At 48.1% G+C, this 27,385-nt stretch overlaps 1 protein-coding gene and 1 long non-coding RNA gene across 5 annotated transcripts in view; one reads left to right on the top strand and one right to left on the bottom strand.

The window, feature by feature from the left end:
* Positions 1-27,385, bottom strand: part of LOC127470375 (uncharacterized) — a 181,219-nt gene that overhangs the window by 37,028 nt on the left and 116,806 nt on the right. The window contains exons 43-54 of the mRNA XM_051785824.1: positions 20,783-20,914; positions 19,130-19,324; positions 18,755-18,880; positions 18,248-18,373; positions 17,742-17,867; positions 17,250-17,372; positions 3,230-3,464; positions 2,920-2,983; positions 2,470-2,518; positions 1,543-1,658; positions 571-688; positions 88-187 (exon numbers count right to left, since the gene is read on the bottom strand). Coding sequence (XP_051641784.1) covers positions 88-187; positions 571-688; positions 1,543-1,658; positions 2,470-2,518; positions 2,920-2,983; positions 3,230-3,464; positions 17,250-17,372; positions 17,742-17,867; positions 18,248-18,373; positions 18,755-18,880; positions 19,130-19,324; positions 20,783-20,914 — 1,510 coding nt within the window. The remainder of the gene's footprint in view (positions 1-87; positions 188-570; positions 689-1,542; positions 1,659-2,469; positions 2,519-2,919; positions 2,984-3,229; positions 3,465-17,249; positions 17,373-17,741; positions 17,868-18,247; positions 18,374-18,754; positions 18,881-19,129; positions 19,325-20,782; positions 20,915-27,385) is intronic.
* The window catches only part of LOC127470847 (uncharacterized), an 83,001-nt gene that overhangs the window by 7,992 nt on the left and 47,624 nt on the right, over positions 1-27,385 (top strand). For 2 of the 4 annotated variants that reach the window (XR_007904426.1, XR_007904424.1), the window contains exon 1: positions 25,899-26,245. The exons of the other annotated variants lie outside the window; for them this stretch is intronic. This is a non-coding gene — a long non-coding RNA (uncharacterized LOC127470847). Of the gene's footprint in view, positions 1-25,898; positions 26,246-27,385 lie in introns of those variants that run through there. 4 annotated transcript variants of the gene reach the window in all.

Raw genomic sequence — 27,385 nt, 5'->3', positions numbered from 1 at the left:
GCACCACTTTTGGGGAGCTGGCAGGCACTCAAAGGCAACCCCAGACCCTGCCTCCAAGGAACGCTGTGCCTGACCAAGAACACCTACTCAATCTCACAGATCCATCGATTCCTAGAAGAATATTGTCACTTTTGATGTCTCTGTGGATCACTCGATTTGAATGAAGGAAATCCAGGGCTTTCAGGCACTGAGATTAAACAAAGAAATGAGAGAAAAAAATTAATTAGGCTGATTTTTTTCCCACAAAAAAGGAAATGGCTCTAAAAGATCAAATTTCCAGGTGACACAACAATTGCAGACATACCTCAAGTGGCAAAGTTTGGAATAATAAATAAAATAAAATGAAATTAAACTAGAAAGGAAAGTACAACAACATTATAGGAGTATAATAACAGAGTACAAGAAATGCAGTGAGACTGGCAGGCCGTTCACTTGGATGCTCTTTTCTTCTCCACATCATAACAGCAACGCAGAAACAAAGCTCTGAACAGGAAATCACTCCTGCTCTTACCACCTTTTGCAAAGAACCATCCTGTCCAAGCTGTCAGAAGCAAGGGCAGCATCCCTTACCTCCCGACTGATAGAGGCTATCATCTCTTCCTCAAGAGCTTGTTTGGAAATGACATCGCCTAAGGTGCATCCCTCCACATATTCCATCACCAGCCAGAGTTCTTCATTGAAAAGGTAGCTGAAAGAAGAAACCCACAGCATGGAGATGAATGGGCCCAGCTAAATGACCTTATGGGAAAGACTGCAGTTGAGTTTTCTTGCCAGGTCACTTGTAAATGAAGAGAGAATCTGAGCAGGCTAAATGAGAAAGGCTCATCTGTGAAAAAGGAGATGTCCTAGATGGCAAGCAAGGCAAAAATGCAGTTTAGTGACAGCAGAGAGAAATCTGGAACCAGGACATTGCCATCAGCTGCTTCATCATCTTAACTCCTCCCTTCCAGCCTGAACTCCAGGAAGCAGGCAACACAGACTTCTCCACGGGAGGAGAGTGTGCACCACTGAGGGCAGATGTTGGTCAACCCCTTGGAAAGCATTGCATAGAGTGCATTCAGAAACAGGGAAAACCATTTAAAACCTGGCACATTGTGTGGTTGTGCAAACAAGAGCCTAGTCTTCCTGGCATCCACAGCAACAGAAAGTAGAGGGAAAACCCCAAGGGCAATAATTTCTAGGTGGGTTTATCAGCACATATCATTAAGGCACAGAAAAGATGATCAGTTTGAAAAAAACCAGACCCCAAAAGAACAGGGAGGTAGTGAATGAAGGGCTGTGGCTTTAGGAAGACATGGCAGATGGAGGTTTTGGAAGACACGCTTCAAACTACCTATACCAGAAAAGGCCAAGGCAGACACAAGGCAAGCTCCTCCCTGAAGGAGCTAAGAGACCTGTGCCCTGCACCTCCCATCCACTGCAGGTGGAGGAGTTGAGAAATAATGAAGAGCTCCATGTTCTTCCAGTGACCAAAGTGGCTTTTTAGCCTTTGGCTTGCAGTGTGTCAATGAACCTCAATGTGATAATCCCAGAACCACTCACCTGTCTATATAGTGAATGATATTGGGGTGCCTCATTCTCTTCAGGACCGTAACTTCATTTACAACTTTTTCGCTTTGATGCTTTTGGTCTCCAAGAAAAATCTTCTTGATGGCCACCTAAAAGGAGATTAAAAGCCATAGACTTGAGAAGTCTGTTGCACGGGACCACAACGCACATGGAGCGGGTGTCTTTGGAATGATGGAGCCAGGCTGGGCCAAACTGCCTGGGATTAGACACCAGAGCTTCTTAACTGACAGGACAAGAGGCGATTCCTCCACTGGCCCTTGTGTGCCAGTTACAGGACACATGGCTATAGACATTTTGCCTTGTAAACTCTGGACAAATGGTCTCCAAACAATCAATCCATAATGGAGGAAATCCCGTCCTAAAAGGTCATGGAGGTTTCAGAAAAAAAAAAAAATACAATCCCAGAACTTTGTAACATGTTGAAGTTGGATTTTGCAACTCTAAAGAACGTTTTTTAACCCAGTTCCTATTTGCAGTTCTTTTCTGGGTTTGAAAAGGAATAACCCATTCTAGGGTATTTTATGGATGTGGCCGGGGTTATGAGCAGCTCTCAGGGCCTTTAGATCCCTTGCAGACTCCTGTGTAAGTGCACTTCCCAAGTGCAGCACTGCAGCTGGGTAAGGAGCCACCAAGTAGCTGATACATTAGCATAGTCAGTAAATAAGTCTGAGCAAAGGTGTCCTTCTCTGAAAGATACCCCTGCCCTCCTTGCCTTCTTTTGGGGACTTAATAAGGACAAGGTCTGTCCAAACCGTGTGTTGCAGGCTGACACTTGTCTGCCCTCAGAGGAACAGTCTCTGCAGCAAAGATCTCGTGGCCACCCAGAGCTGTGGCCACAGCTCCCAGCGGAGGGGAAAGCACTCGAGAGCTGCACAATCTGCCGGGGGTGCTGGCCCTTACCTGTCCTCCTGTGGCAATGTCAACTCCTCGGAAAACTGTTCCAAAAGTCCTAGAAACAGAGCAGCATCCAAGAAAGGAGAAGGTGTTTAGGCCCTGGGTGAGAAAGCCAGCCCAGAGAGCAGAGCTCTGCTGCCCAGAGTGTTTATAAAACACTCGGCTTCAGCAGCAGCCCAGCAGCCCAGCAGCCCTGTGCCATGCAGGGTGGCCAGGAGAAAACATAGGACATACTCAACGTCCTGCTCCTTGTTACAGGCAAGAGACTGCCAGCATTGAGTTGTCTTTGACAATGCCTTCTGACCACAGTTATTAAATACTGATCAGGACTGACAGACAGGAGGATGTAAGCCCAGTGTCTGCCCATGTTTGCAGCTTGCCCGACTGCATGCTTGATAGGACACCAGCAAAATCCCTGGCCCATGGTTTTGTGGAAGTAGCTGAGATTGGACTTACCCTTGGCCAATTATCTGCTGTAAAGTGTATTTCTTCGCAGGGTTCCCCTCACTCACAATGCCCTCTGAAAGAAACAACATGAAAGATGCTCGTGTGAAACAGAGATACCACCGTGCAGCAGATCCAAAAGGCAGCCCCACTGTGCGGGGCTGTGAGCCCTTTGTAGTCAGATGGCAACAACAATCACAAGAGCAACAGAGGCAGCTCTGAAGCACAGGTGGCTCGACAAACACTCTGTTCCTTTAGTACAGCTAAAGTTGACATGCATACCACGGACTGCTCTACCAGAAGTGAAATACATGATACGTACTGAGATCGGCGAGGTAAATACTTGTTAGTGAGGATATCAGTTGTGGCTGGTCTGAGCTTTTTCTCCCTGTGCTGGTTTCCCCAGAGCTTTTCTTCCCAGTGTTTGTTTTCTGTGTGCATTTTTTCCCAGTGCCTCTTTTGCCAGTGCTTGTGCTTGGCATTTCAGTGTCGGGCAAGCAGTCTTCTTTAGGTTGTGGTGCTGCAGCAACACCTGCCATTGCAGAGCTCTTGAGGATCTGTGGCAAGAATTAGTTTCTGTCAGAAAGGTGGCTTGCAGAGATGTCCTGAGATCATATTTCAAATACAAACCCTTGGGAAGATGCTGTTGGCCACAAGTCAGGCTCTTAAACTGTCTCTTGCTGCCCACTTCACAAAGTGAATGAACGAGAAGAAAGGACTGGATTTACACGAGTTCATGGGCAGTTTCCTCTTCAATTTTCATGCATTTTCTCAACTAGGTCGTGCAGAGGGGCAACTACCCTCTAGGGCACAGTTATTGCTGTGTGTCCTGCAAGGGACACTCTGACTCAACTTGGAAGTTCAAAACCCCTTTTCCAGGTGTCAGTGGCTGGGCTGAAGCACCATGTCATGGCAGGGCTAGAGCCCTCACAATCTTCAGCCACAAAAAGCAAGCGCTGTCTGCTCAGGAACTTGCAGCTCTGATTGACACCAAAAGCAGTGCTAATGTACTCTGGCACTTACTGATTTCACTCCTTCAGGCTTTGCTTTGACAACTTTCTTCTCTACTTGCTCTTCTTTCCCCTCTTGTCCAGAAAGAGAGGGACCCAGCAGAGGTTCTGGTGCCGCTGTTCTGGGTCTCCTGGCTGCATCAATCAGAGGTGCCATCTCGACAAGACTCTTGGATTTTTTTAAAAACCGATGCTGCACCGAAAAACCAAAGAAGAACAAAAGGAGCCATTACTTTCCAAATGCAGTTTCTCACAGGCTCCAGTGGGATTCCTCTGGTTACCAGTAATACACATCAGGAGGATGTAGGGAACTATCTAGACCTCCATCTTTCCTCTGAGGAAAGGCCAAGACAGATGGCACTGGAGAAGACAAGGTCCCAGGGAGAGCTTATTGTGGCCTTTCAGTCCTTCAAGGGGACACATTTTCTCAAAGGGCATGGTTGCAATGGGACAAAGGGTCATGGTTTTCAAGTGGAAGAGGATAGATTCTTGTTACATCTAAGGAAGTCATTGTTTAGAATGAGGGTGCTGAAACACTGGCACAGGAAGTGCATAACCCATCCCTGGTCAGGTGGGACAGGGCTCTGAGCAACCCGGGCTAGTTGAAGATGTCCCTGCTCATTGCAGGGGGGTTGGACTGGATGCCACTTATAGGACCCTTCCAAGCCAAACTATTCTGTGACGCTACTTAGTTGTCATTTGAAAAGCACCAAGAGTGGAGATTAGTAGGAGAGGAAGCCTCCTGATGCCTCTGAGTTTAGTTAATGACAAAGCCCATCCCTGGACAGCTGTTTCACCTGCAGCCACTTTACCTTCAGCAGCTTCCTGGCTGTCCATCGACGCTTCGCATTCCGATTCAGGCAGGACTGCAGGAAGGAACGGAACACAGGCGACAGGTTTCTGCGAGTTTTCAGCTGGGGTGGCACGTCCTTAGGCTTGGGACAAAGGAAACACAAGACAGCCATTAACCATCCCTCCCTGAGGGGAAGAGCTCCAGCACAGGCCAGTCCTTGCTTTCTGAGACTTGACCTGGGGCTTTTCCAGGAGCCCTGATCAACATTTGAGCTTAAGGAAGCAGAGAATTTTCAGCATTCAGACCAGTCCTATTAATTGCCTTCATCTCTTTTTGCTGCCTTCTGCAAGGCAAATGCAATCCAAAAGAAGTCTTCCAAGAAAAGTCAGGGACCTTTTTCAGAAAGACTGGAAGACTGACATTTTCCGTAATTGTTGCCTTCCTCAGGAATTAACTGTGCAGCATTTAACTTGATTTCAGCTCTTAGTCATGGGGTTTTATCCCAGTATACCTTCCTGGCCTATTGCACACTCCTTTGGTGTAAGAACGGGTCATTTCATTTTAGGGAATTAGCATCTACAACTGCAAACTTGAAAATACATTGGCTTACTACAAGGAGCTGTGCTAGAACCTACTTTTAGAAACGTACTGGCTAATACATACTTGTGGCAGTACTAGAAGCAGTGACCTGCCCTGAAAGGCTCAGGTAAGCAGTGGGCACTGGTCCCAGTTTGAAAAGACTTCTGGCCTGCAGATCCCCTTGAAATGCTTTTCACAGTAATTCTCCAACGGGAGAATCCTGCTGCTGAAAAACTCCTGCCATTGGGAGATCCAGCTCCAAGGGAGTTCAAAGAGCACAGGAGGAATTCAAGCATTGTGGGAGGCCAAAACGGCCCATTTCTGCACTGGCACATGTCGCTTCTCCTGTGAGCAGATGTGCTCCAGGACACTTTTAGACGTGGGCCTTGGTGGGACTAGTTCAAGCTGATGTGAGTGGGAGAAAGATATGGCTCAGGGGAGAAAGGCAGGGCTCTCTGACAGTATTTGCACCTTACCTGCGTAGGACCATCCACCATTTCTAGTGCAATGATCCCAAGTGCCCAGATGTCCACTTTGGCACCATATATGTCTCCTCTCAACATTTCAGGGGCCATATAGAAAGCAGTCCCAACGACTGACCACCGTTTCTTCTGCCAGGGCGTAAGCCAAGCACAGAAGCCAAAATCAACTGCAGACAAAAACAAGGACTGTTAAAACCAGCTTGAATTATGAAAGCAAGCACAAGAATTCCCCACTCTCAGTCTGAGAGCACAGTGTTGAATCTAGCTGGAAGAGTGGCTGTGCTCTGTTTCCTCTGGAAGGGACATACCCAAACCAAAGGCACTCTTGACAGCCTCATCCTCTCTAGAGCTCTCTGCACATTGCAACTCTGCTCTCAGCTTACAGCAGTGGGCTGGGCACTCCCACCAGCACCACTTTTGGGGAACTGGCAGGCACTCAAAGGCAACCCCAGACCCTGCCTCCCAGGAACGCTGTGCCTGACCAAGAACACCTACTCAGTTTCACAGATCCATCCATTCCTAGAAGAATATTGTCACTTTTGATGTCTCTGTGAATCACTAGATTTGAATGAAGGAAGTCCAGGGCTTTCAGGCACTGAGATTAAACAAAGAAATGAGAGAAAAAAATTAATTAGGCTGATTTTTTTCCCAAAAAAAAGGAAATGGCTCTAAAAGATCAAATTTCCAGGTGACACATCAATTGCAGACATACCTCAAGTGGCAAAGTTTGGAATAATAAATAAAATAAAATGAAATTAAACTAGAAAGGAAAGTACAACATTATAGGAGTATAATAACAGACTACAGGAAATGCAGTGGGACTGGCAGGCCGTTCACTTGGATGCTCTTTTCTTCTCCACATCATAACAGCAACGCAGAAACAAAGCTCTGAACAGGAAATCACTCCTGCTCTTACCACCTTTTGCAAAGAACCATCCTGTCCAAGCTGTCAGAAGCAAGGGCAGCATCCCTTACCTCCCGACTGATGGAGGCTATCATCTCTTCCTCAAGAGCTTGTTTGGAAATGACATTGCCTAAGGTGCATCCCTCCACATATTCCATCACCAGCCAGAGTTCTTCATTGAAAAGGTAGCTGAAAGAAGAAACCCACAGCATGGAGATGAATGGGCCCAGCTAAATGACCTTATGGGAAAGACTGCAGTTGAGTTTTCTTGCCAGGTCACTTGTAAATGAAGAGAGAATCTGAGCAGGCTAAATGAGAAAGGCTCATCTGTGAAAAAGGAGATGTCTTAGATGGCAAGCAAGGCAAAAATGCAGTTTAGTGACAGCAGAGAGAAATCTGGAACCAGGACATTGCCATCAGCTGCTTCATCATCTTAACTCATCCCTTCCAGCCTGAACTCCAGGAAGCAGGCAACACAGACTTCTCCATGGGAGGAGAGTGTGCACCACTGAGGGCAGATGTTGGTCAACCCCTTGGAAAGCATTGCATAAAGTGCATTCAGAAACAGGGAAAACCATTTAAAACCTGGCACATTGTGTGGTTGTGCAAACAAGAGCCTAGGCTTCCTGGCATCCACAGCAACAGAAAGTAGAGGGAAAACCCCAAGGGCAATAATTTCTAGGTGGGTTTATCAGCACGTATCATTAAGGCACAGAAAAGATGGTCAGTTTGAAAAAACCAGACCCCAAAAGAACAGGGAGGTAGTGAACTGAAGGGCTGTGGCTTTAGGAAGACATGGCAGATGGAGGTTTTGGAAGACACGCTTCAAACTACCTATACCAGAAAAGGCCAAGGCAGACACAAGGCAAGCTCCTCCCTGAAGGAGCTAAGAGACCTGTGCCCTGCACCTCCCGTCCACTGCAGGTGGAGGAGTTGAGAAATAATGAAGAGCTCCATGTTCTTCCAGTGACCAAAGTGGCTTTTTTGCCTTTGGCTTGCAGTGTGTCAATGATGTGATAATCCCAGAACCACTCACCTGTCTATATAGCGAATGATATTGGGGTGCCTCACACTCTTCAGGACTGCAACCTCAGTTACAACAAGCTCCCTTTTGTTCTTTCTGTCGAGAACAAAAATCTTCTTGATGGCCACCTAAAGAGAGATGAAAAGCCACAGACTTGAGAAGTCTGTTGCACAGGACCACAACGCACATGGAGCAGGTGTCTTTGGAATGATGGAGCCAGGCTGGGCCAAACTGCCTGGGATTAGACACCAGAGCTTCTTAACTGACAGGACAAGAGGCGATTCCTCCACTCGCCCTTGTGTGCCAGTTACAGGACACATGGCTATAGACATTTTGCCTTGTAAACTCTGGACAAATGGTCTCCAAACAATCAATCCATAATGGAGGAAATCCCGTCCTAAAAGGTCATGGAAGTTTCACAAAAAAAAATACAATCCCAGAACTTTGTAACATGTTGAAGTTGGATTTTGCTACTCTAAGGAATGTTTTTAACCCAGTTCCTATTTGCAGTTCTTTTCTGGGTTTGAAAAGGAATAACCCATTCTAGGGTATTTTATGGATGTGGCCGGGGTTATGAGCAGCGCTCAGGGCCTTTAGATCCCTTGCAGACTCCTGTGTAAGTGCACTTCCCAAGTGCAGCACTGCAGCTGGGTAAGGAGCCACCAAGTAGCTGATGCATTAGCATAGTCAGTAAATAAGTCTGAGCAAAGGTGTCCTTCTCTGAAAGATACCCCTGCCCTCCTTGTGTTCTTTTGGGGACTAAATAAGGACAAGGTCTGTCCAAACCGTGTGTTGCAGGCTGACACTTGTCTGCCCTCAGAGGAACAGTCTCTGCAGCAAAGATCTCGTGGCCACCCAGAGCTGTGGCCACAGCTCCCAGCAGAGGGGAAAGCACTCGAGAGCTGCACAATCTGCCGGGGGTGCTGGCCCTTACCTGTCCTCCTGTGGCAATGTCAACTCCTCGGAAAACTGTTCCAAAAGTCCTAGAAACAGAGCAGCAGCCAAGAAAGGAGAAGGCGTTTAGGCCCTGGGTGAGAAAGCCAGCCCAGAGAGCAGAGCTCTGCTGCCCAGAGTGTTTATAAAACACGCGGCTTCAGCAGCAGCCCAGCAGCCCAGCAGCCCTCTGCCATGCAGGGTGGCCAGGAGAAAACATAGGACATACTCCATGTCCTGCTCCTTGTTACAGGCAAGAGACTGCCAGCATTGAGTTGTCTTTGACAATGCCTTCTGACCACAGTTATTAAATACTGATCAGGACTGACAGACAGGAGGATGTAAGCCCAGTGTCTGCCCATGTTTGCAGCTTGCCCGACTGCATGCTTGATAGGACACCAGCAAAATCCCTGGCCCATGGTTTTGTGGAAGTAGCTGAGATTGGACTTACCCTTGGCCAATTATCTGCTGTACAGTGTATTTCTTCGTAGGGTTCTCCTCACTCACATACTGCTCTGAAAGAAACAACATGAAAGATGCTCGTGTGAAACAGAGATACCACCTTGCAGCAGATCCAAAAGGCAGCCCCACTGTGTGGGGCTGTGAGCCCTTTGTAGTCAGCTGGTAACAACAACAACAACAACAACAATAACCACAACAGCAGAGGCAGCTCCGAAGCACAGGTGGCTCCACAAAGACTGATTTTCCACAGTCTTTTGAGGGTTTACCTTGACAGGAAACCAAATCCATGGAGGAATGCTCAGAGGAGACAAAAATCAGAAAAAAACAGGCACCAATGCAAGAGTTTGTTGTCTACAAACATTAAGGAGAGCTGGTGCAACAGAGCCCTATTTTCTTGGAGAGAAACACTCTGTGTGATTCAGCAGAAGGAACAGCCACAGTGCTCTGTTGCTTCCTCTCTTCCTTTAGTAGAACTAAAGCTGACATGCATACCATGGACTTCTGTACCAACCAGGAAATACATGATACGTACTGAGTTCAGAAAGGAAAAGTCGTGTTAGTGGGGACAGCTTTGGCGGCTGGTCCGTGATTTTCTTTGGAATGCTCTTCTTCCGAGTGTCTCCTTTCCCGGTGCTTGTGCTTGGCATTTCAGTGTTGGCAAAGGTGACTTCTTCAGGTTGTGGTGCTGCAGCAACAGCTGCCATTGCAGAGCTCTTGAGGATCTGTGGCAAGAATTAGGTTCTGTCAGAAAGGTGGCTTGCAGAGCTGCCCTGAGATCATATTTCAAATGCAAACCCTTCGGAAGACTTGGCCACAAGTCAGGCTCTTAAACTGTCTCTTGCTGCCCACTTCACAAAGTGAATGGACGAGAAGAAAAGACTGGATTTACACGAGTTCATGGGCAGTTTTCTCTTCAATTTTCATGCATTTTCTCAACTGGGCTGTTCAGAGGGGCAACTACCCTCTAGGGCACAGTTATTGCTGTGTGTCCTGCAAGGGACACTCTGACTCAACTTGGAAGTTCAAAACCCCTTTTCCAGGTGTCAGTGGCTGGGCTGAAGCACCATGTCATGGCAGCACTCCAGCCCTCACACTCTTCAGCCATGCATGGCAAGCACTGGCTGCTCAGGAACTTGCAGCTCTGAATGACACCAAAGGCAGTTCTAACAAAAGCTGGCACTTACTGATTTCATTCCTTCAGGCTTAGCTTTGACGTTTTCCTTCTCTGCTTGCTCTTCCTTACTCTCTTGTCCAGAAACAGAGGGAGCCAGCAGAGGTTCTGTTGGTGGTGTTGTGAACCTCTCTGTAAGGAATCTCCTGACTGCATCGAGCAGAGGCCTCATGTTGTTGAGACTACCGGATTTTTCTAAAAATGGATGCTGCCCAAAGGAAAAAACAAAGAAAGAAAGGAGCCATTACTTTCCAAATGCAGTTTCCCACAGGCTCCAGCAGGATCCCTCTGGTTACCAGCAATACACATCAGGAGGACTGAGGGCACCATCTACACCTCCAACTTCATGTCCAGGACCTTGCTATCACAGGCAAACATGGCCCATAAGGCCATTATTCAATTTCTCAAGGTGTCTGCAGCAAGGAGGTTTGCCTTGCCAGTGCTCGGGAATGCCACTTGCTGTCTCGGGCCTTTTCCATTTCAGAAAACTCAAAGGACTCCCTTAGGTTCCTCTTCTCTAAAGACTTGGGCTATTTTAGGTGTGAAAACTGATGAGGAGCATAAGCCCCTCCTCGGGAAATTCCCGTACCTCTAAGCAAGGTCAATCCCAGGAGGATGCAGGCCTGTGTGTTGTTCTGAAGAGCACTGAGGTGGAGGTTCTCAGCACCCAGACAAGAGCAGGGACACAAGGGGCAGAGCGCTGATGGACTCAGCTCTGGCTTGCAGGGAGAGCAGTGTGTGCATTCCACCCCTGCCCCTCCCTGTGCTGGCTGCCACCTTCCTTCCCAGCAGGGACAGCCCAGTGGCACCTTCTGCAGCTCCCTCTCTCTGCCACAAAACCTGCCAGAACCCTGGAGCACTTCTGGCCTGCTTGAATGTGCCAGGCAGCAAATGGGGCTGGGACAAGGCCCGCTCAGCTGTCCCTCCTTGGGTGGCAGAAACCTCAAAGAGTGGGGCAGGAGGGACAGCTGTTTCACCTGTAGCCACTTTACCTTCAGTAGCTGCTCGGCCGTCCATCGGCGCTTCTCATTCCGTTTCAGACAAGACTGCAGGAAGGAACGGAACACAGGCGACAGGTTTCTGCGAGTTTTCAGCTGGGGTGGCTTGTGCTTAGGCTGGGACAAAGGAAACACAAGGCAGCCATTAACCATCCCTCCCCGAGGGGAAGAGCTCCAGCACAGGCCAGTCCTTGCTTTCTGAGACTTGACCTGGGGCTTCTCCAGGAGCCCTGATCAACATTTGAGCTTAAGGAAGCAGAGAATTTTCAGCATCCAGACCAGTCCTGCTAATTGCCTTCATCTCTTTTTGCTGCCTTCTGCAAGGCAAATGCAATCCAAAAGAAGTCTTCCAAGAAAAGTCAGGGACCTTTTTCAGAAAGACTGGAAGACTGACATTTTCCATAATTGTTGCCTTCCTCAGGAATTAACTGTGCAGCATTTAACTTGGTTTCAGCTCTTAGTCATGGGGTTTTATCCCAGTATACCTTCCTGGCCTATTGCACACTCCTTTGGTGTAAGAACGGGTCATTTCATTTTAGGGAATTAGCATCTACAACTGCAAACTTGAAAATACATTGGCTTACTACAAGGAGCTGTGCTAGAACCTACTTTTAGAAATGTACTGGCTAATACATACTTGTGGCAGTACTAGAAGCAGTGACCTGCCCTGAAAGGCTCAGGTAAGCAGTGGGCACTGGTCCCAGTTTGAAAAGACTTCTGGCCTGCAGATCCCCTTGAAATGCTTTTCACAGTAATTCTCCAACGGGAGAATCCTGCTGCTGAAAAACTCCTGCCATTGGGAGATCCAGCTCCAAGGGAGTTCAAAGAGCACAGGAGGAATTCAAGCATTGTGGGAGGCCAAAACGGCCCATTTCTGCACTGGCACATGTCGCTTCTCCTGTGAGCAGATGTGCTCCAGGACACTTTTAGACGTGGGCCTTGGTGGGACTAGTTCAAGCTGATGTGAGTGGGAGAAAGATATGGCTCAGGGGAGAAAGGCAGGGCTCTCTGACAGTATTTGCACCTTACCCGTGTAGGACCATCCACCATTTCTAGTGCTGTGATCCCAAGGGCCCAGATGTCCACTCTGGCATCATATTTGTCTCCTGCCAACATTTCTGGTGCCATATAGAACGGAGTCCCAATGAAAGACCTCCGTTTCGTCTCCCAGGGCTTCAGCCAAGCACATAAGCCAAAATCAACTGCAGACAAAAACAAGGACTGTTAAAACCAGCTTGAATTATGAAAGCAAGCACAAAGATTCCCCACTCTCAGTCTGAGAGCACAGTGTTGAATCTAGCTGGAAGAGTGGCTGTGCTCTGTTTCCTCTGGAAGGGACATACCCAAACCAAAGGCACTCTTGACAGCCTCATCCTCTCTAGAGCTCTCTGCACATTGCAACTCTGCTCTCAGCTTACAGCAGTGGGCTGGGCACTCCCACCAGCACCACTTTTGGGGAACTGGCAGGCACTCAAAGGCAACCCCAGACCCTGCCTCCCAGGAACGCTGTGCCTGACCAAGAACACCTACTCAATTTCACAGATCCATCCATTCCTAGAAGAATATTGTCACTTTTGATGTCTCTGTGAATCACTCGATTTGAATGAAGGAAGTCCAGGGCTTTCAGGCACTGAGATTAAACACAGAAATGAGAGAAAAAAATTAATTAGGCTGATTTTTTCCAACAATAAAGAAATGGCTCTAAAAGATCAAATTTCCAGGTGACACAACAATTGCAGACATACCTCAAGTGGCAAAGTTTGGAATAATAAATAAAATAAAATGAAATTAAACTAGAAAGGAAAGTACAACAACATTATAGGAGTATAATAACAGAGTACAAGAAATGCAGTGAGACTGGCAGGCCGTTCACTTGGATGCTCTTTTCTTCTCCACATCATAACAGCAATGCAGAAACAAAGCTCTGAACAGGAAATCACACCTGCTCTTACCACCTTTTGAAAAGAACCATCCTGTCCAAGCTGTCAGAAGCAAGGGCAGCATCCCTTACCTCCCGACTGATGGAGGCTATCATCTCTTCCTCAAGAGCTTGAATGGAAACCACAGCACCTAAGGGGAATCCCTCCACATATTCCATCACCAGCCAGAGTTCTTCATTGAAAAGGTAGCTGAAAGAAGAAACCCACAGCATGGAGATGAATGGGCCCAGCTAAATGACCTTATGGGAAAGACTGCAGTTGAGTTTTCTTGCCAGGTCACTTGTAAATGAAGAGAGAATCTGAGCAGGCTAAATGAGAAAGGCTCATCTGTGAAAAAGGAGATGTCCTAGATGGCAAGCAAGGCAAAAATGTAGTTTAGTGACAGCAGAGAGAAATCTGGAACCAGGACATTGCCATCAGCTGCTTCATCATCTTAACTCATCCCTTCCAGCCTGAACTCCAGGAAGCAGGCAACACAGACTTCTCCACGGGAGGAGAGTGTGCACCACTGAGGGCAGATGTTGGTCAACCCCTTGGAAAGCATTGCATAAAGTGCATTCAGAAACAGGGAAAACCATTTAAAACCTGGCACATTGTGTGGTTGTGCAAACAAGAGCCTAGTCTTCCTGGCATCCACAGCAACAGAAAGTAGAGGGAAAACCCCAAGGGCAATAATTTCTAGGAGGGTTTATCAGCACATATCATTAAGGCACAGAAAAGATGGTCAGTTTGAAAAAACCAGACCCCAAAAGAACAGGGAGTAGTGAACTGAAGGGCTGTGGCTTTAGGAAGACATGGCAGATGGAGGTTTTGGAAGACACGCTTCAAACTACCTATACCAGAAAAGGCCAAGGCAGACACAAGGCACATGTGAACCTCGATGTGATAATCCCAGAACCACTCACCTGTCTATATAGCGAATGATATTGGGATGCCTCATGCTACTCAAGAGTGAAACCTCAGTTAAAATTATCTCTCTTGCGTACTTTCTCTTGGAAAGACACATCATCTTGATGGCCACCTAAAAGGAGATTAAAAGCCACAGACTTGAGAAGTCTGTTGCACAGGACCACAACACACATGGAGCAGGTGTCTTTGGAATGATGGAGCCAGGCTGGGCCAAACTGCCTGGGATTAGACACCAGAGCTTCTTAACTGACAGGACAAGAGGCGATTCCTCCACTCGCCCTTGTGTGCCAGTTACAGGACACTTGGCTATAGACATTTTGCCTTGTAAACTCTGGACAAATGGTCTCCAAACGATCAATCCATAATGGAGGAAATCCCGTCCTAAAAGGTCATGGAAGTTTCACAAAAAAAAATACAATCCCAGAACTTTGTAACATGTTGAAGTTGGATTTTGCTACTCTAAGGAATGTTTTTAACCCAGTTCCTATTTGCAGTTCTTTTCTGGGTTTAAAAAGGAATAACCCATTCTAGGGTATTTTATGGGTGTGGCCGGGGTTATGAGCAGCGCTCAGGGCCTTTAGATCCCTTGCAGACTCCTGTGTAAGTGCACTTCCCAAGTGCAGCACTGCAGCTGGGTAAGGAGCCACCAAGTAGCTGATGCATTAGCATAGTCAGTAAATAAGTCTGAGCAAAGGTGTCCTTCTCTGAAAGATACCCCTGCCCTCCTTGCCTTCTTTTGGGGACTTAATAAGGACAAGGTCTGTCCAAACCGTGTGTTGCAGGCTGACACTTGTCTGCCCTCAGAGGAACAGTCTCTGCAGCAAAGATCTCGTGGCCACCCAGAGCTGTGGCCACAGCTGCCAGCGGAGGGGAAAGCACTCGAGAGCTGCACAATCTGCCGGGGGTGCTGGCCCTTACCTGTCCTCCTGTGGCAATGTCAACTCCTCGGAAAACTGTTCCACAAGACCTAGAAACAGAGCAGCAGCCAAGAAAGGAGAAGGCGTTTAGGCCCTGGGTGAGAAAGCCAGCCCAGAGAGCAGAGCTCTGCTGCCCAGAGTGTTTATAAAACACTCGGCTTCAGCAGCAGCCCAGCAGCCCAGCAGCCCTCTGCCATGCAGGGTGGCCAGGAGAAAACATAGGACATACTCAATGTCCTGCTCCTTGTTACAGGCAAGAGACTGCCAGCATTGAGTTGTCTTTGACAATGCCTTCTGACCACAGTTATTAAATACTGATCAGGACTGACAGACAGGAGGATGTAAGCCCAGTGTCTGCCCATGTTTGCAGCTTGCCCAACTGCATGCTTGATAGGACACCAGCAAAATCCCTGGCCCATGGTTTTGTGGAAGTAGCTGAGATTGGACTTACCCTTGGCCAATTATCTGCTGTAAAGTGTATTTCTTCGTAGGGTTCCCCTCACTCACAATGCCCTCTGAAAGAAACAACATGAAAGATGCTCGTGTGAAACAGAGATACCACCTTGCAGCAGATCCGAAAGGCAGCCCCACTGTGCGGGGCTGTGAGCCCTTTGTAGTCAGCTGGTAACAACAACAACAACAACAACAACAACAATAACCACAACAGCAGAGGCAGCTCCGAAGCACAGGTGGCTCCACAAAGACTGATTTTCCACAGTCTTTTGAGGGTTTACCTTGACAGGAAACTAAGCCCATGGAGAAATGCTCAGAGGAGACAGAAATCAGAAAAGAACAGGCACCAATGAAAGAATTTGTTGTCTACAAACATTAAGGAGAGCTGGTGCAACAGAGCCCTTATTTTCTTGGAGAGAAACACTTCGTGTGATTCGGCCAAAGGTTTAGCAGTTTTGAATGCACTAAGTTAAGTGCATTAAAGATTAAATTTTGACAATTAAATTGAGGTTTGGAATCTACTGTTGTGAACAAGTGCCATTTTCAGAACAGAAAGAATATTATCAGGTGTTTACAGGAGAGGATGGAATCTGCCCAACCTTTCAGCAGTTTGCCAAAAAAAAGGCCTTTATGTTGTTCAAGAGCAGCATCTCAAGTTCTAATCCCTGAGAATGGGGCTTTAAGAACTTGGACCCTCATCACTGATCAGCAGGCTGAGTTCTGAAGAGGACCTTGCCTGTGCCATTTGAAGAACCACACTGCTTGTCTTCAACCTTAGAGATTTCGGCAAAGTCTCTGTACTGCGAGGAGTCAGGAGTCTAAAGAGAATTTAGGAACCCTAATATTCTCTTGGGTTTAGCCCTCTGCACACAGGAGTTCACTAGGTCATTCACTAGGTCAAAGCCTTCTGCTCAACCAGAAACCATCTCTGCCTTTGCCTGGAGCGTAGATGGAAGCTCAGGAAAACTGAATCCAGCCCCAGCTGCCCTCAGAGGCAGAAGGAACAGCCACAGTGCTCTGTTGCTTCCTCTCTTCCTTTAGTAGAACTAAAGCTGACATGCATACCATGGACTGCTGTACCAGCCAGGAAATACATGATACGTACTGAGGTCATCAAGGTAAAGTTGTGTTAGTGGGGACAGCGTTGGCGGCTGGTGCGGGATTTTCTTTGGAATCCTTTTCTTCGGAATGCTTTTCTTCCGAGTGTCTCCTTTCCCGGTGCTTGTGCTTGGCATTTCAGTGTTGGCAAAGGTGACTTTTTTAGGTTGTGGTTCTGCAGCAGCAACAGGCCTCTTGAGGATCTGTGGCAAGAATTAGTTTATGTCAGAAAGGTGGCTTGCAGAGCTGCCCTGAGATCATAGTTCAAATGCAAACCCTTGGGAAGATGCTGTTGGCCACAAGTCAGGCTCTTAAACTGTCTCTTGCTGCCCACTTCACAAAGTGAATGGACGAGAAGAAAAGACTGGATTTACACGAGTTCATGGGCAGTTTCCTCTTCAATTTTCATGCATTTTCTCAACTAGGTCGTGCAGAGGGGCAACTACCCTCTAGGGCACAGTTATTGCTGTGTGTCCTGCAAGGGACACTCTGACTCAACTTGGAAGTTCAAAACCCCTTTTCCAGGTGTCAGTGGCTGGGCTGAAGCACCATGTCATGGCAGGGCTAGAGCCCTCACAATCTTCAGTCCCAAAGAGCAAGCGCTGTCTGCTCAGGAACTTGCAGCTCTGAATGACACCAAAGGCAGTGCTAACCAAAGCTGGCACTTACTGGTTTTATCTCTTCAGGCTTTACTTTTCCAACAGCCACAGGTTCCTTCTCCACTTCTTTCTCTTCAACCTCCTGTCCAGAATCAGAGGGGGCCAGAAGAGGTTCTGGTGCTGCTGTTGTGTCCTGGGGAGAGTCAGTAGAGTCAGGGACAGTCACCATTCTGTCCCTTGCAAGGTTGGATAGTTACACACAATAACAAAAGGGTCATTTCACAAAAGGCCACTTTCTTGTTCAGTTTGCTTAGATTTTCTCAATTAGGCTATTCAGACGGGCAGGTAACCCCAGGGCACAGTTATTGCTATGTGTCCTGCCAGGGACACTGGCTCAACTTGGAAGTTCAAAACCCCTTTTCCAGGTGTCAGTGGCTGGGCTGAAGCACCATGTGATGAAAGGACTCCAGCCCTCACACTCTTCAGCCATGAAGAGCAAGCTTGCTCTCATCACAAGTTCTAAATTACACCAAAGACAATGCTAATGTAGTCTGGCACTTACTGATTTAATTTCTTCAGGCTCTGCAGCTCCAACAACAGCCACGGGTTCATCGTCCACTTGCTCTTCTTTACCCTCTTGTCCAGAAAGACAGGGAGCCAGCAGAGGTTCTGGTGCTGCTGTTGTGCCCTGGGGAAAGTCAGTAGTGTCAGGGACAGTCACCCTTCTGTCCCTTGCAAGGTTGGATAGTTACACACAATAACAAAAGGGTCATTTGACACAAGGCCACTTTCTTGTTCATTTTTCATGGTTTTCTGAAATAGGCCCTGTGGAGGGGCAGGTACATCCAAGGGACAGTTTCTCCTGTCTCCGAGGAATCCTGCACGGCAATCTAAAGACTAAACAGGAAGGGTCAAAATCCCTTTTCCAGGTGTCAGTGGCTGGGTAGAAGCACAGTGTCATGGAAGGACTCCAGCCCTCGCACAGTCTTCAGCCATGAAAAGCAAGCTTGCTCTCATCACAAGTTCTAAATTACACCAAAGGCAATGCTAATGTACTCTGGCACTTACTGATTTAATTTCTTCAGGCTCTGTGGCTCCAACAACAGCCACGGGTTCATTATCCACTTGCTCTTCTTTACCCTCTTGTCCGGAAAGAGAGGGAGCCAGCAGAGGTTCTGGTGTCACGTTTGTGCCCTGGGGAGAGTCAGTAGAGTCAGGGACAGTCACCATTCTGTCCCTTGCAAGGTTGGATAGTTAACACGCAATAACAAAAGGGTCATTTCACACAAGGGCCTGGCCAATTTCTTGTTCATGGATTTTTCTGAAATAGGCCCTGTGGAGGGGCAGGTACATCCAGGGGACAGTTTCTCCTGTCTCTGAGGAATCCTGCACAGCAATCTAAAGACTGAACAGGAAGGGTCAAAATCCCCTTTCCCAGGTGTCAGTGGCTGGGTAGAAGCACAGTGTCATGGAAGGACTCCAGCCCTCACACTCTTCAGCCAGGAAAAGCAAGCTCGCTCTGATCACAAGTTCTAAGTTACACCAAAGACAATGCTAATGTAGTCTGGCACTTACTGATTTAATTTCTTCAGGCTCTGCAGCTCCAACAACAGCCACGGGTTCATCGTCCACTTGCTCTTCTTTACCCTCTTGTCCAGAAAGACAGGGAGCCAGCAGAGGTTCTGGTACTGCTGTTGTGCCCTGGGGACAGTCAGTAGTGTCAGGGACAGTCACCGTTCTGTCCCTTGCAAGGTTGGATAGTTACACACAATAACAAAAGGGTCATTTCACACAAGGGCCTGGCCTGGACAATTTCTTGGGCTGAAGCACCATGTCATGGCAGCACTCCAGCCCTCACACTCTTCAGCCATGCATGGCAAGCACTGGCTGCTCAGGAACTTGCAGCTCTGAATGACACCAAAGGCAGTGCTAACCAAAACTGGCACTTACTGATTTCATTCCTTCAGGCTTTGCTCTGATGTTTTCCTTCTCTGCTTGCTCTTCCTTACTCTCTTGTCCAGAAACAGAGGGAGCCAGCAGAGGTTCTGTTGATGGTGTTGTGAACCTCTCTGTAAGGAATCTCCTGGCTGCATCGAGCAGAGGACTGTTGTTGGTGAGACTATCAGATTTTTCTAAAACTGGATGCTGCCCAAAGAAAAAAGCAAAGAAAGGAGCCATTACTTTCCAAATGCAGTTTCCCACAGGCTACAGCGGGATTCCTCTGGTTACCAGCAATACACATCAGGAGGACTGAGGGCACTATCTACACCTCCAACTTCATGTCCAGGACCTTGCTATCACAGGCAAACATGGCCCATAAGGCCCTTAATCAATTTCTCAAGGTGTCTGCAGCAAGGAGGTTTGCCTTGCCAGTGCTCAGGAATGCCACTTGCTGTCTCGGGCCTTTTCCATTTCAGAAAACTCAAAGGACTCCCTTAGGTTCCTCTTCTCTAAAGACTTGGGCTATTTTAGGTGTGAAAACTGATGAGGAGCATAAGCCCCTCCTCGGGAAATTCCCGTACCTTTAAGCAAGGTCAATCCCAGGAGGATGCAGGCCTGTGTGTTGTTCTGAAGAGCACTGAGGTGGAGGTTCTCAGCACCCAGACAAGAGCAGGGACACAAGGGGCAGAGCGCTGATGGACTCAGCTCTGGCTTGCAGGGAGAGCAGTGTGTGCATTCCACCCCTGCCCCTCCCTGTGCTGGCTGCCACCTTCCTTCCCAGCAGGGACAGCCCAGTGGCACCTTCTGCAGCTCCCTCTCTCTGCCACAAAACCTGCCAGAACCCTGGAGCACTTCTGGTCTGCTTGAATGTGCCAGGCAGCAAATGGGGCTGGGACAAGGCCCGCTCAGCTGTCCCTCCTTGGGTGGCAGAAACCTCAAAGAGTGGGGCAGGAGGGACAAGCTGGGCCCCCTCTGAGGCTCACAGTGAGCTCCCCACAGCCCCTTCCTTCTCCCAGGCCATTAATACTCTGACCACTTGGCTGGGACTGCTTCCTTGGGTCCCCCTCCACCAACACCATTTCAGCCTCTGGACCTGCTATTATTCTGCTCCAGCTCTTTTTGCCACCAGGTACAACCAAGTGTCCTCCCAAAGTACAAGCCAGGGCCACAGACAGGACCGGATGGTGGAACAACTTTCCTTTTAGGAAAGGCCAAGACAGATGGCACTGGAGAAGAGAAGGTCCCAGGGAGAGCTTATTGTGGCCTTTCAATCCTTCAAGGGGACATATTTTTTCAAAGGGCCTGTTGCAATGGGACAAAGGGTCATGGTTTTCAAGTGGAAGACGATAGATTCTGGTTACATCTAAGGAAGTCATTGTTTAGAATGAGGGTGCTGAAACACTGGCACAGGAAGTGGATGCCCCACCCCTGGTCAGGTGGGACAGGGCTCTGAGCAACCCGGTCTAGTTGAAGATGTCCCTGCTCGTTGCAGGGGGGTTGGACTAGATGCCACTTAAAGGTCCCTTCCAAGCCAAACTATTCTGTGATGCTACTTAGTTGTCATTTGAAAAGCACCAAGACTGGGGATTAGTAGGAGAGGAGGCCTCCTGATGCCTCTGAGTTTAGCTGATGACAAAGCCCATCCCTGGAGAGGTGTTTCACCTGCAGCCACTTTGTCTGCAGAAGCTGCCTGGTAGGCCATTGGGGCCTCACATTCCCATACAGGTAAGACTGCAGGATGGATCGGAACATAGACGGCGGATTTCTGGGAGTCTCCAGCTGGGGTGGCACGTCCTTAGGATTGGGACAAAGGAAACACAAGACAGCCATTAACATGCACTTGGTCCTACGGGCCTCAGTTCTACAGTGCGTATGTGCCAGGCCAATTTAACTCTCTATCAAATAAGGGGAGTTGAAGCCCCTCCACAGTCCCAGCTGCCTCTCAGTGGCAGGGCATTACATCCCATTGTCCCAAATTTGCTCGCTTTACCAACTAGTTAGACAGTGCTGCATATTGCTCTGACTTAGATGTCCCACCACGGCTAAAAGCAGCAAACAGTCTTCTGCCTGCAAACCCAGACTTTCCTCTGTTTAAAAGCTCTTGAACAGAAAATGAGAAAACGGCCAGGGATGCCTTGGCTGCTGCTGCTGCTGCTGCTGCAAAGGCACTGACATGGACTTTCTTTCATGGACTTGCTTTCAGCCTCTCAGGCTGGCACTCTGTTGTAACAGGCCAAGCTCACAGCTCGCTCCATGATTCTTAAAACTAGGAACGTCAAAGCTTCCTTTTCCACTCACAGAAGGACGGGCTGCTCTCTGTCTACCTCCATATCCACTGGTGATTCCTCCGTCTGCAATGGGCAAGGCAAAATGAAGCAGATGCTGTCAGAAAACTGCCTCTTGTGGGGAATCCCATCACACAAGGCAACCCAAATAAAGAGCATTTTTCTTTCACAACATCTCTCCAGGAGCAACAGTTCTTTTGCACAGCAAGCAAGAGAAGAGGACAAAACCCCACATTCATCTTCTTCTACAGTTTCCTGTCTATTTTTTATGCTGTTTTCCCAGGAAATAAAACAAATAGAAACTCCATCAAGCAAATGTAAATTGTCCATTAACAGTCAATGCTTCTGTTCTGCCCAAGAGCTAAAGCAGCTTTAGTTGAAGAGCTAAAGAAGTTTCCTCTTCTTTTTTTTCTCCTTTTTCTGTTCTGTTAGCTTTTGGTTTTTCTTTTAATAAATGGCAAGCATCAGTTCTCTTTAGCTTGCTGAAAATGGTTCCCCAGAAAAACTGTCCCAAAATCCCCTCTAGCCATTCTGTCATAGCACACGAACAGCTCCTGGGTTCAGGAGCCTGCACTGTTTGCAAGTTGGCATTTTATTTCAAAAGTCATTGGTGTGATCAAATCCTTTAATTATGGAATTTAACAAACAGGATGCTTTCCCCTCAGTTCTGGAGATAACTGAACAGTTTTGAGAACTTCTGAGAAGCTCTCCCAAGCCTGCATTTTGGAAGTTGTACTGGTAGAACCAGCAAAGTGAGGAAATTACAGACTCCACAGGCTATCCAGTGGAGGGCACAGAACCTCCTCAAGTTCCATTCCAAATGCTGTCCACACACAGACCCCTCCTTTTCAGACAAAGCTGTTGACAGGAGTTCTACCAAACTAAGGGCATCTTAAGGGCAGTTTTGTTTCTAAATCATCTCAGTGCCTAAGGAAGAGCATAAAGAACGCAGCCATGCCAAAGCCAGGTATGCTGCCCCCAGGAACAAACACTACTCACCTCTCGGGACATCCATCACCTGGCAGGGCCTGTCTGGAGAAAAATATAAATTTGATGAAAGGAGCACAAAATCATGAACTGCAGCACAGATTTGCCGAAACATGTCAGCAAAGCTGTGCTGCAGTCCAAGGGGCACAGCCCCTTGGGGGAGGGGAAAGAAAACCGTTCGCTGGTTTGCAGGGTCTCCACTGAGAGCTCCTCGATCTGAAAAATCCTCTTCGATGCCCGTTCGCAACTCTCCGCTGAGAAATCCTCAATCCGAAGACTCCTCTGCGATGAGCACGCGACGAACTGCACCGCAAGCCGAGGCCCTTGGTGCCTGAATGAGAGCGTTCCACGGACACTGCAGTGGCCACCCAGCACTTCAGTGACATCACAGCGACAGTGGGGCAACAGTCCTGTGACATCACGGAACCAGCCGTTCAAGGTTCCCCACGCTGCAATGGTTTTGGGTGGCTTCTTGACCCCTGGAATGTTGAATCTTGCTCTCCTGCTGGAGCCTGACCTCCCTTTCTCGCAGTGACTTGTCAGCTTACCTCCCGATGTAAAGCTCACCTTTCTGCCTAAAACTCATCTGGAAATCAACTCTGCTCTTCCATGGAATAATGGAATAATAAGTTTTCAATCTCTGTCTGTGTGGAGGCCTTTGACTGGTCACCCACAGCCCTCAGCACTGTGAATAAAGTGACGCCTTGCTTTTTAACAGTAGCATTGCAGGGTTTGAGAGTTCTATTATCCCGAGGATTTCAGAGGTATTTGACAACTCCAGGAAGAGAGAGATTCCTTCCCGGCAGCCCTCACGGCACAGCCCTCGCTGCACCAAGCTGGGCTTCTCCCCTTTTACCGTGGAGAGGCTTGGAGGACATTCAGAACAGCTGTGATTGCCTGACATGGACAGCATTTGTTGTCAATCCCTCAGGGACACGTCCGTGTTCCACACGTGGCAGGGAGCCCTTGGAGCAGCTGTCAGAGTGGGGGTGCCCCCGTGGGTGCTTCCTGCCCGTTCTCCCCCCTTTGGCCACTTCTCCCATAGCCACTCAAGTCAGACTTTCTCCCAAGAAAGTTCTCTGCCCAGCACTGAGCTCCTGGTGCACCTGCAAACCCCAAATTCCCTTAGGCTTGTGGGAAACCTACAGGGTCGGAAGCCTCAGTGGACATGGAGCTCTTAAATCCTTCTCCTATCCAACTTCTGTGTGCGTGTAAGATTTTCTGGGGCCCTGACTAGCCTTTCTGTCTGCTCCAGTGGAATATCAGGGCCACGGAGCAGCGGGTGTGTGTGAGGGGGTCTCCCTCTTTGCTGCCTGCTGAGGGGAAGGTGCTGAGAGACTGCGCATGCTCCGAGAGCGAGGTGAACCGTTCGGTGAGAGGCAGACTCGAAGCCTTCATCCCCTACGACCACCCGAGAGAAGTGGGCAGGCGCCAGAAGGCGTGTCCCGAGATTTCCATAGACCAGCGCCCACTCTGGGGTAGTTCCTGAATATGTAAAACCGTGCGATGGATATGGATGACCTGCGGGGAGAAAACGGGAGCCGTGAGGGGGGAGCGCTCGCGCGTGTCAGGCGGAGTCATCCCCGCGCGTCCGGCAGCGTAATAAACAACGAGCGGCTTCATAGCGCCTGTGGCTCTTGAGTTTTACTAGCGTCGCCTTTTCCCGGCATCACTGAGGCCTCAGCTGAGATGGGGTGACCCCCAGGCTGAAGCAAAACCGCTGCGGGCTGAAGCAGCGGGGCACAAGGGCTGAGATGAGAATGGCTCTGGGCTTAGACAAAACCGGCTGCAGCTGAGGCGGGGGGGGGGGGGGGGGCAGTTATGAGGCAGAAAGGGCTGTGGGCTGAGGCAAAACCGGCTGCGGGCTGAGGGGAAAATTGGTCCGAGCTGAGGCAAAACCGACTGTGATCTGAAGGAAAAATGGCTGAGGGTTGAGGGAAAAACTGGTGCGGGCTGAGGGGAAAACACCTGAGGGCTGAGGCAAGAACAGTTGCCGATGAGGCGGGGCGGCCCCCAGACTGAGGCAGCAGCGGCGACGGTTCTCAGCCTGGGCGATGGGGTGGGGCGGGGGGAAGAGGCCAGGCACTGAGCACAGTGGCGAGGAGTCTCCCTACAGCTCCCCGGCCCCACGCCGTCCCGCTGCCAACTTGAAGGAAGCCCCAGTCCCGTCCCGTCCCGTCCCCCACCTTTTCGTTTTTCCTTTAATTTTTTCCTGTTCCCACACAAATACATACATATATGTGTATATATATATATATTTGTATATACATATATATACACACTATATGTACACACTATTTACACAGTCTCTCTCTATATATACACACACACAAGTATGTACATTATCTATATAAAAGGGAGCATTATATAAGGGGCTACAGTGCAGGAGAGTTATGGGGTGTCGTGCAAATGCCCTATAGAGTACAGGCCAAGCAGAATGTCTGTACATCTGCATTTATTATTTCTTGGAAGCAGTTGGAACAGACAGGGTTTGCCCATCAGAAGGAGCTGAGTTCCCAAGCTGGGAACACAACTGGCTGTGCTGATTTACAAGGCTTCTGGCTTCCCCAGTGAATCCCAGGTGAAGCAAGGCTGCCTGCTCCCCGCATGATAGCCAAGGCTGGGCAGGGACGATGCCCCCTCACTGTGGGCTCCAGCTCCTAACAGAGCTGGGCAGTATTTTTTAACAACTTGTGGGAAAAACAGGGTTTTTTGGAGGGTGCTGCATTTATGTACATACTCAGGCCACCTTCAGCAGAGAGTCCCTCGGAAATGAAAACGGGGGAAATGGGTGGGAAATGTTTCATTTCGGCCTTTCATAACTTCAATGTGAAGTGACTGAAGCAAAAGGTTTACAAACACATATTCAGGGACTTCTGCCTCCGCCTGCCCCGCTGGCAGCCGCGAGAGGGCGATCTGTATCCATTCACCCACCCATCCTTCCATCCGTCCAGGTAAAACCATGGCCAGGTACCGACGCAACACACACACACCGATAAATACAGGGTATCGTTTACAGAAGACATCATACATTATCCTATACACGATATTACACCTCTCTCTACAGTGTGTAGCACCTATAGAAGGGCCTCCGAATGTCTATAAAAATACATATTTATATACATATACTACAGATACACACAATATATATTTACACAAACGCTATATATATATACACTACATATATACACACTATATACACAGTCTATATACAAACACATATATACATTATCTATATACAACGGTTATAATTCTACAGTACATTGTGTAGATACACACAATATATATTTACACAAACTCTGTATATATATACATATATATATATATATACACACTACATATACCCTGCCTCCCAGGAATGCTGTGCCTGACGAGGAACACCTACTCAATTTCACAGATCCATCCATTCCCAGAAGAATATTGCCACTTTTGATGACTCTGTGGATCACTCGATTTGAATGAAGGAAGTCCAGTCCTTTCAAGCACTGAGATTAAACACAGAAACACAAGGAGAAAATTAATTAGGCTGATTTTTTTCCCACAAAAAAGGAAATGGCTCTAAAAGATCAAATTTCCAGGTGACACATCAATTGCAGACATACCTCAAGTGGCAAAGTTTGGAATAATAAATAAAATAAAATGAAATTAAACTAGAAAGGAAAGTACAACAACATTATAGGAGTATAATAACAGAGTACAGGAAATGCAGTGAGACTGGCAGGCCGTTCACTTGGATGCTCTTTTCTTCTCCACATCATAACAGCAATGCAGAAACAAAGCTCTGAAGAGGAAATCACTCCTGTTCTTACCACCTTTTGCAAAGAACCATCCTGTCCAAGCTGTCAGAAGCACGGTCAGCATCCCTTACCTCCCAGCTGATAGAGGCTATCATCTCTTGCTCAAGAGCTTGAATGGAGCTAAGGTGAATCCCTCCACATATTCCATCACCAGCCAGAGTTCTTCATTGAAAAGGTAGCTGAAAGAAGAAACCCACAGCATGGAGATGAATGGGCCCAGCTAAATGACCTTATGGGAAAGACTGCAGTTGAGTTTTCTTGCCAGGTCACTTGTAAATGAAGAGAGAATCTGAGCAGGCTAAATGAGAAAGGCTCATCTGTGAAAAAGGAGATGTCCTAGATGGCAAGCAAGGCAAAAATGCAGTTTAGTGACAGCAGAGAGAAATCTGGAACCAGGACATTGCCATCAGCTGCTTCATCATCTTAACTCATCCCTTCCAGCCTGAACTCCAGGAAGCAGGCAACACAGACTTCTCCATGGGAGGAGAGTGTGCACCACTGAGGGCAGATGTTGGTCAACCCCTTGAAAAGCACTGCATAGAGTGCATTCAGAAACAGGGAAAACCATTTAAAACCTGGCACATTGTGTGGTTGTGCAAACAAGAGCCTAGGCTTCCTGGCATCCACAGCAACAGAAAGTAGAGGGAAAACCCCAAGGTCAATAATTTCTAGGTGGGTTTATCAGCACGTATCATTAAGGCAAAGATAAGATGATCAGTTTGAAAAAACCAGACCCCAAAAGAACAGGGAGGTAGTGAACTGAAGGGCTGTGGCTTTAGGAAGACATGGCAGATGGAGGTTTTGGAAGACACACTTCAAACTACCTATACCAGAAAAGGCCAAGGCAGACACAAGGCAAGCTCCTCCCTGAAGGAGCTAAGAGACCTGTGCCCTGCTCCTCCCATCCACTGCTGGTGGAAGAGTTGAGAAATAATGAAGAGCTCCATGTTCTTCCAGTGACCAAAGTGGCTTTTTAGCCCTTGGCTTGCAGTGTGTCAATGATGTGATAATCCCAGAACCACTCACCTGTCTATATAGCGAATGATATTGGGGTGCCTCATGCTACTCAGGACAACTTTTTCGCTTTGATGCTTTTGGTCTCCAAGTAAAATCTTCTTGATGGCCACCTAAAAGGAGATTGAAAGCCACAGACTTGAGAAGTCTGTTGCACAGGACCACAACGCACATGGAGCAGG

The sequence above is a fragment of the Manacus candei genome, unplaced genomic scaffold (genome assembly GCF_025592945.1).
Source record: "Manacus candei isolate 608988 ecotype Guabito, Panama unplaced genomic scaffold, ASM2559294v1 h1tg000003l, whole genome shotgun sequence".
Lineage (NCBI taxonomy): Eukaryota > Metazoa > Chordata > Aves > Passeriformes > Pipridae > Manacus > Manacus candei.
This window is presented reverse-complemented; position numbering and strand designations above follow the sequence as displayed.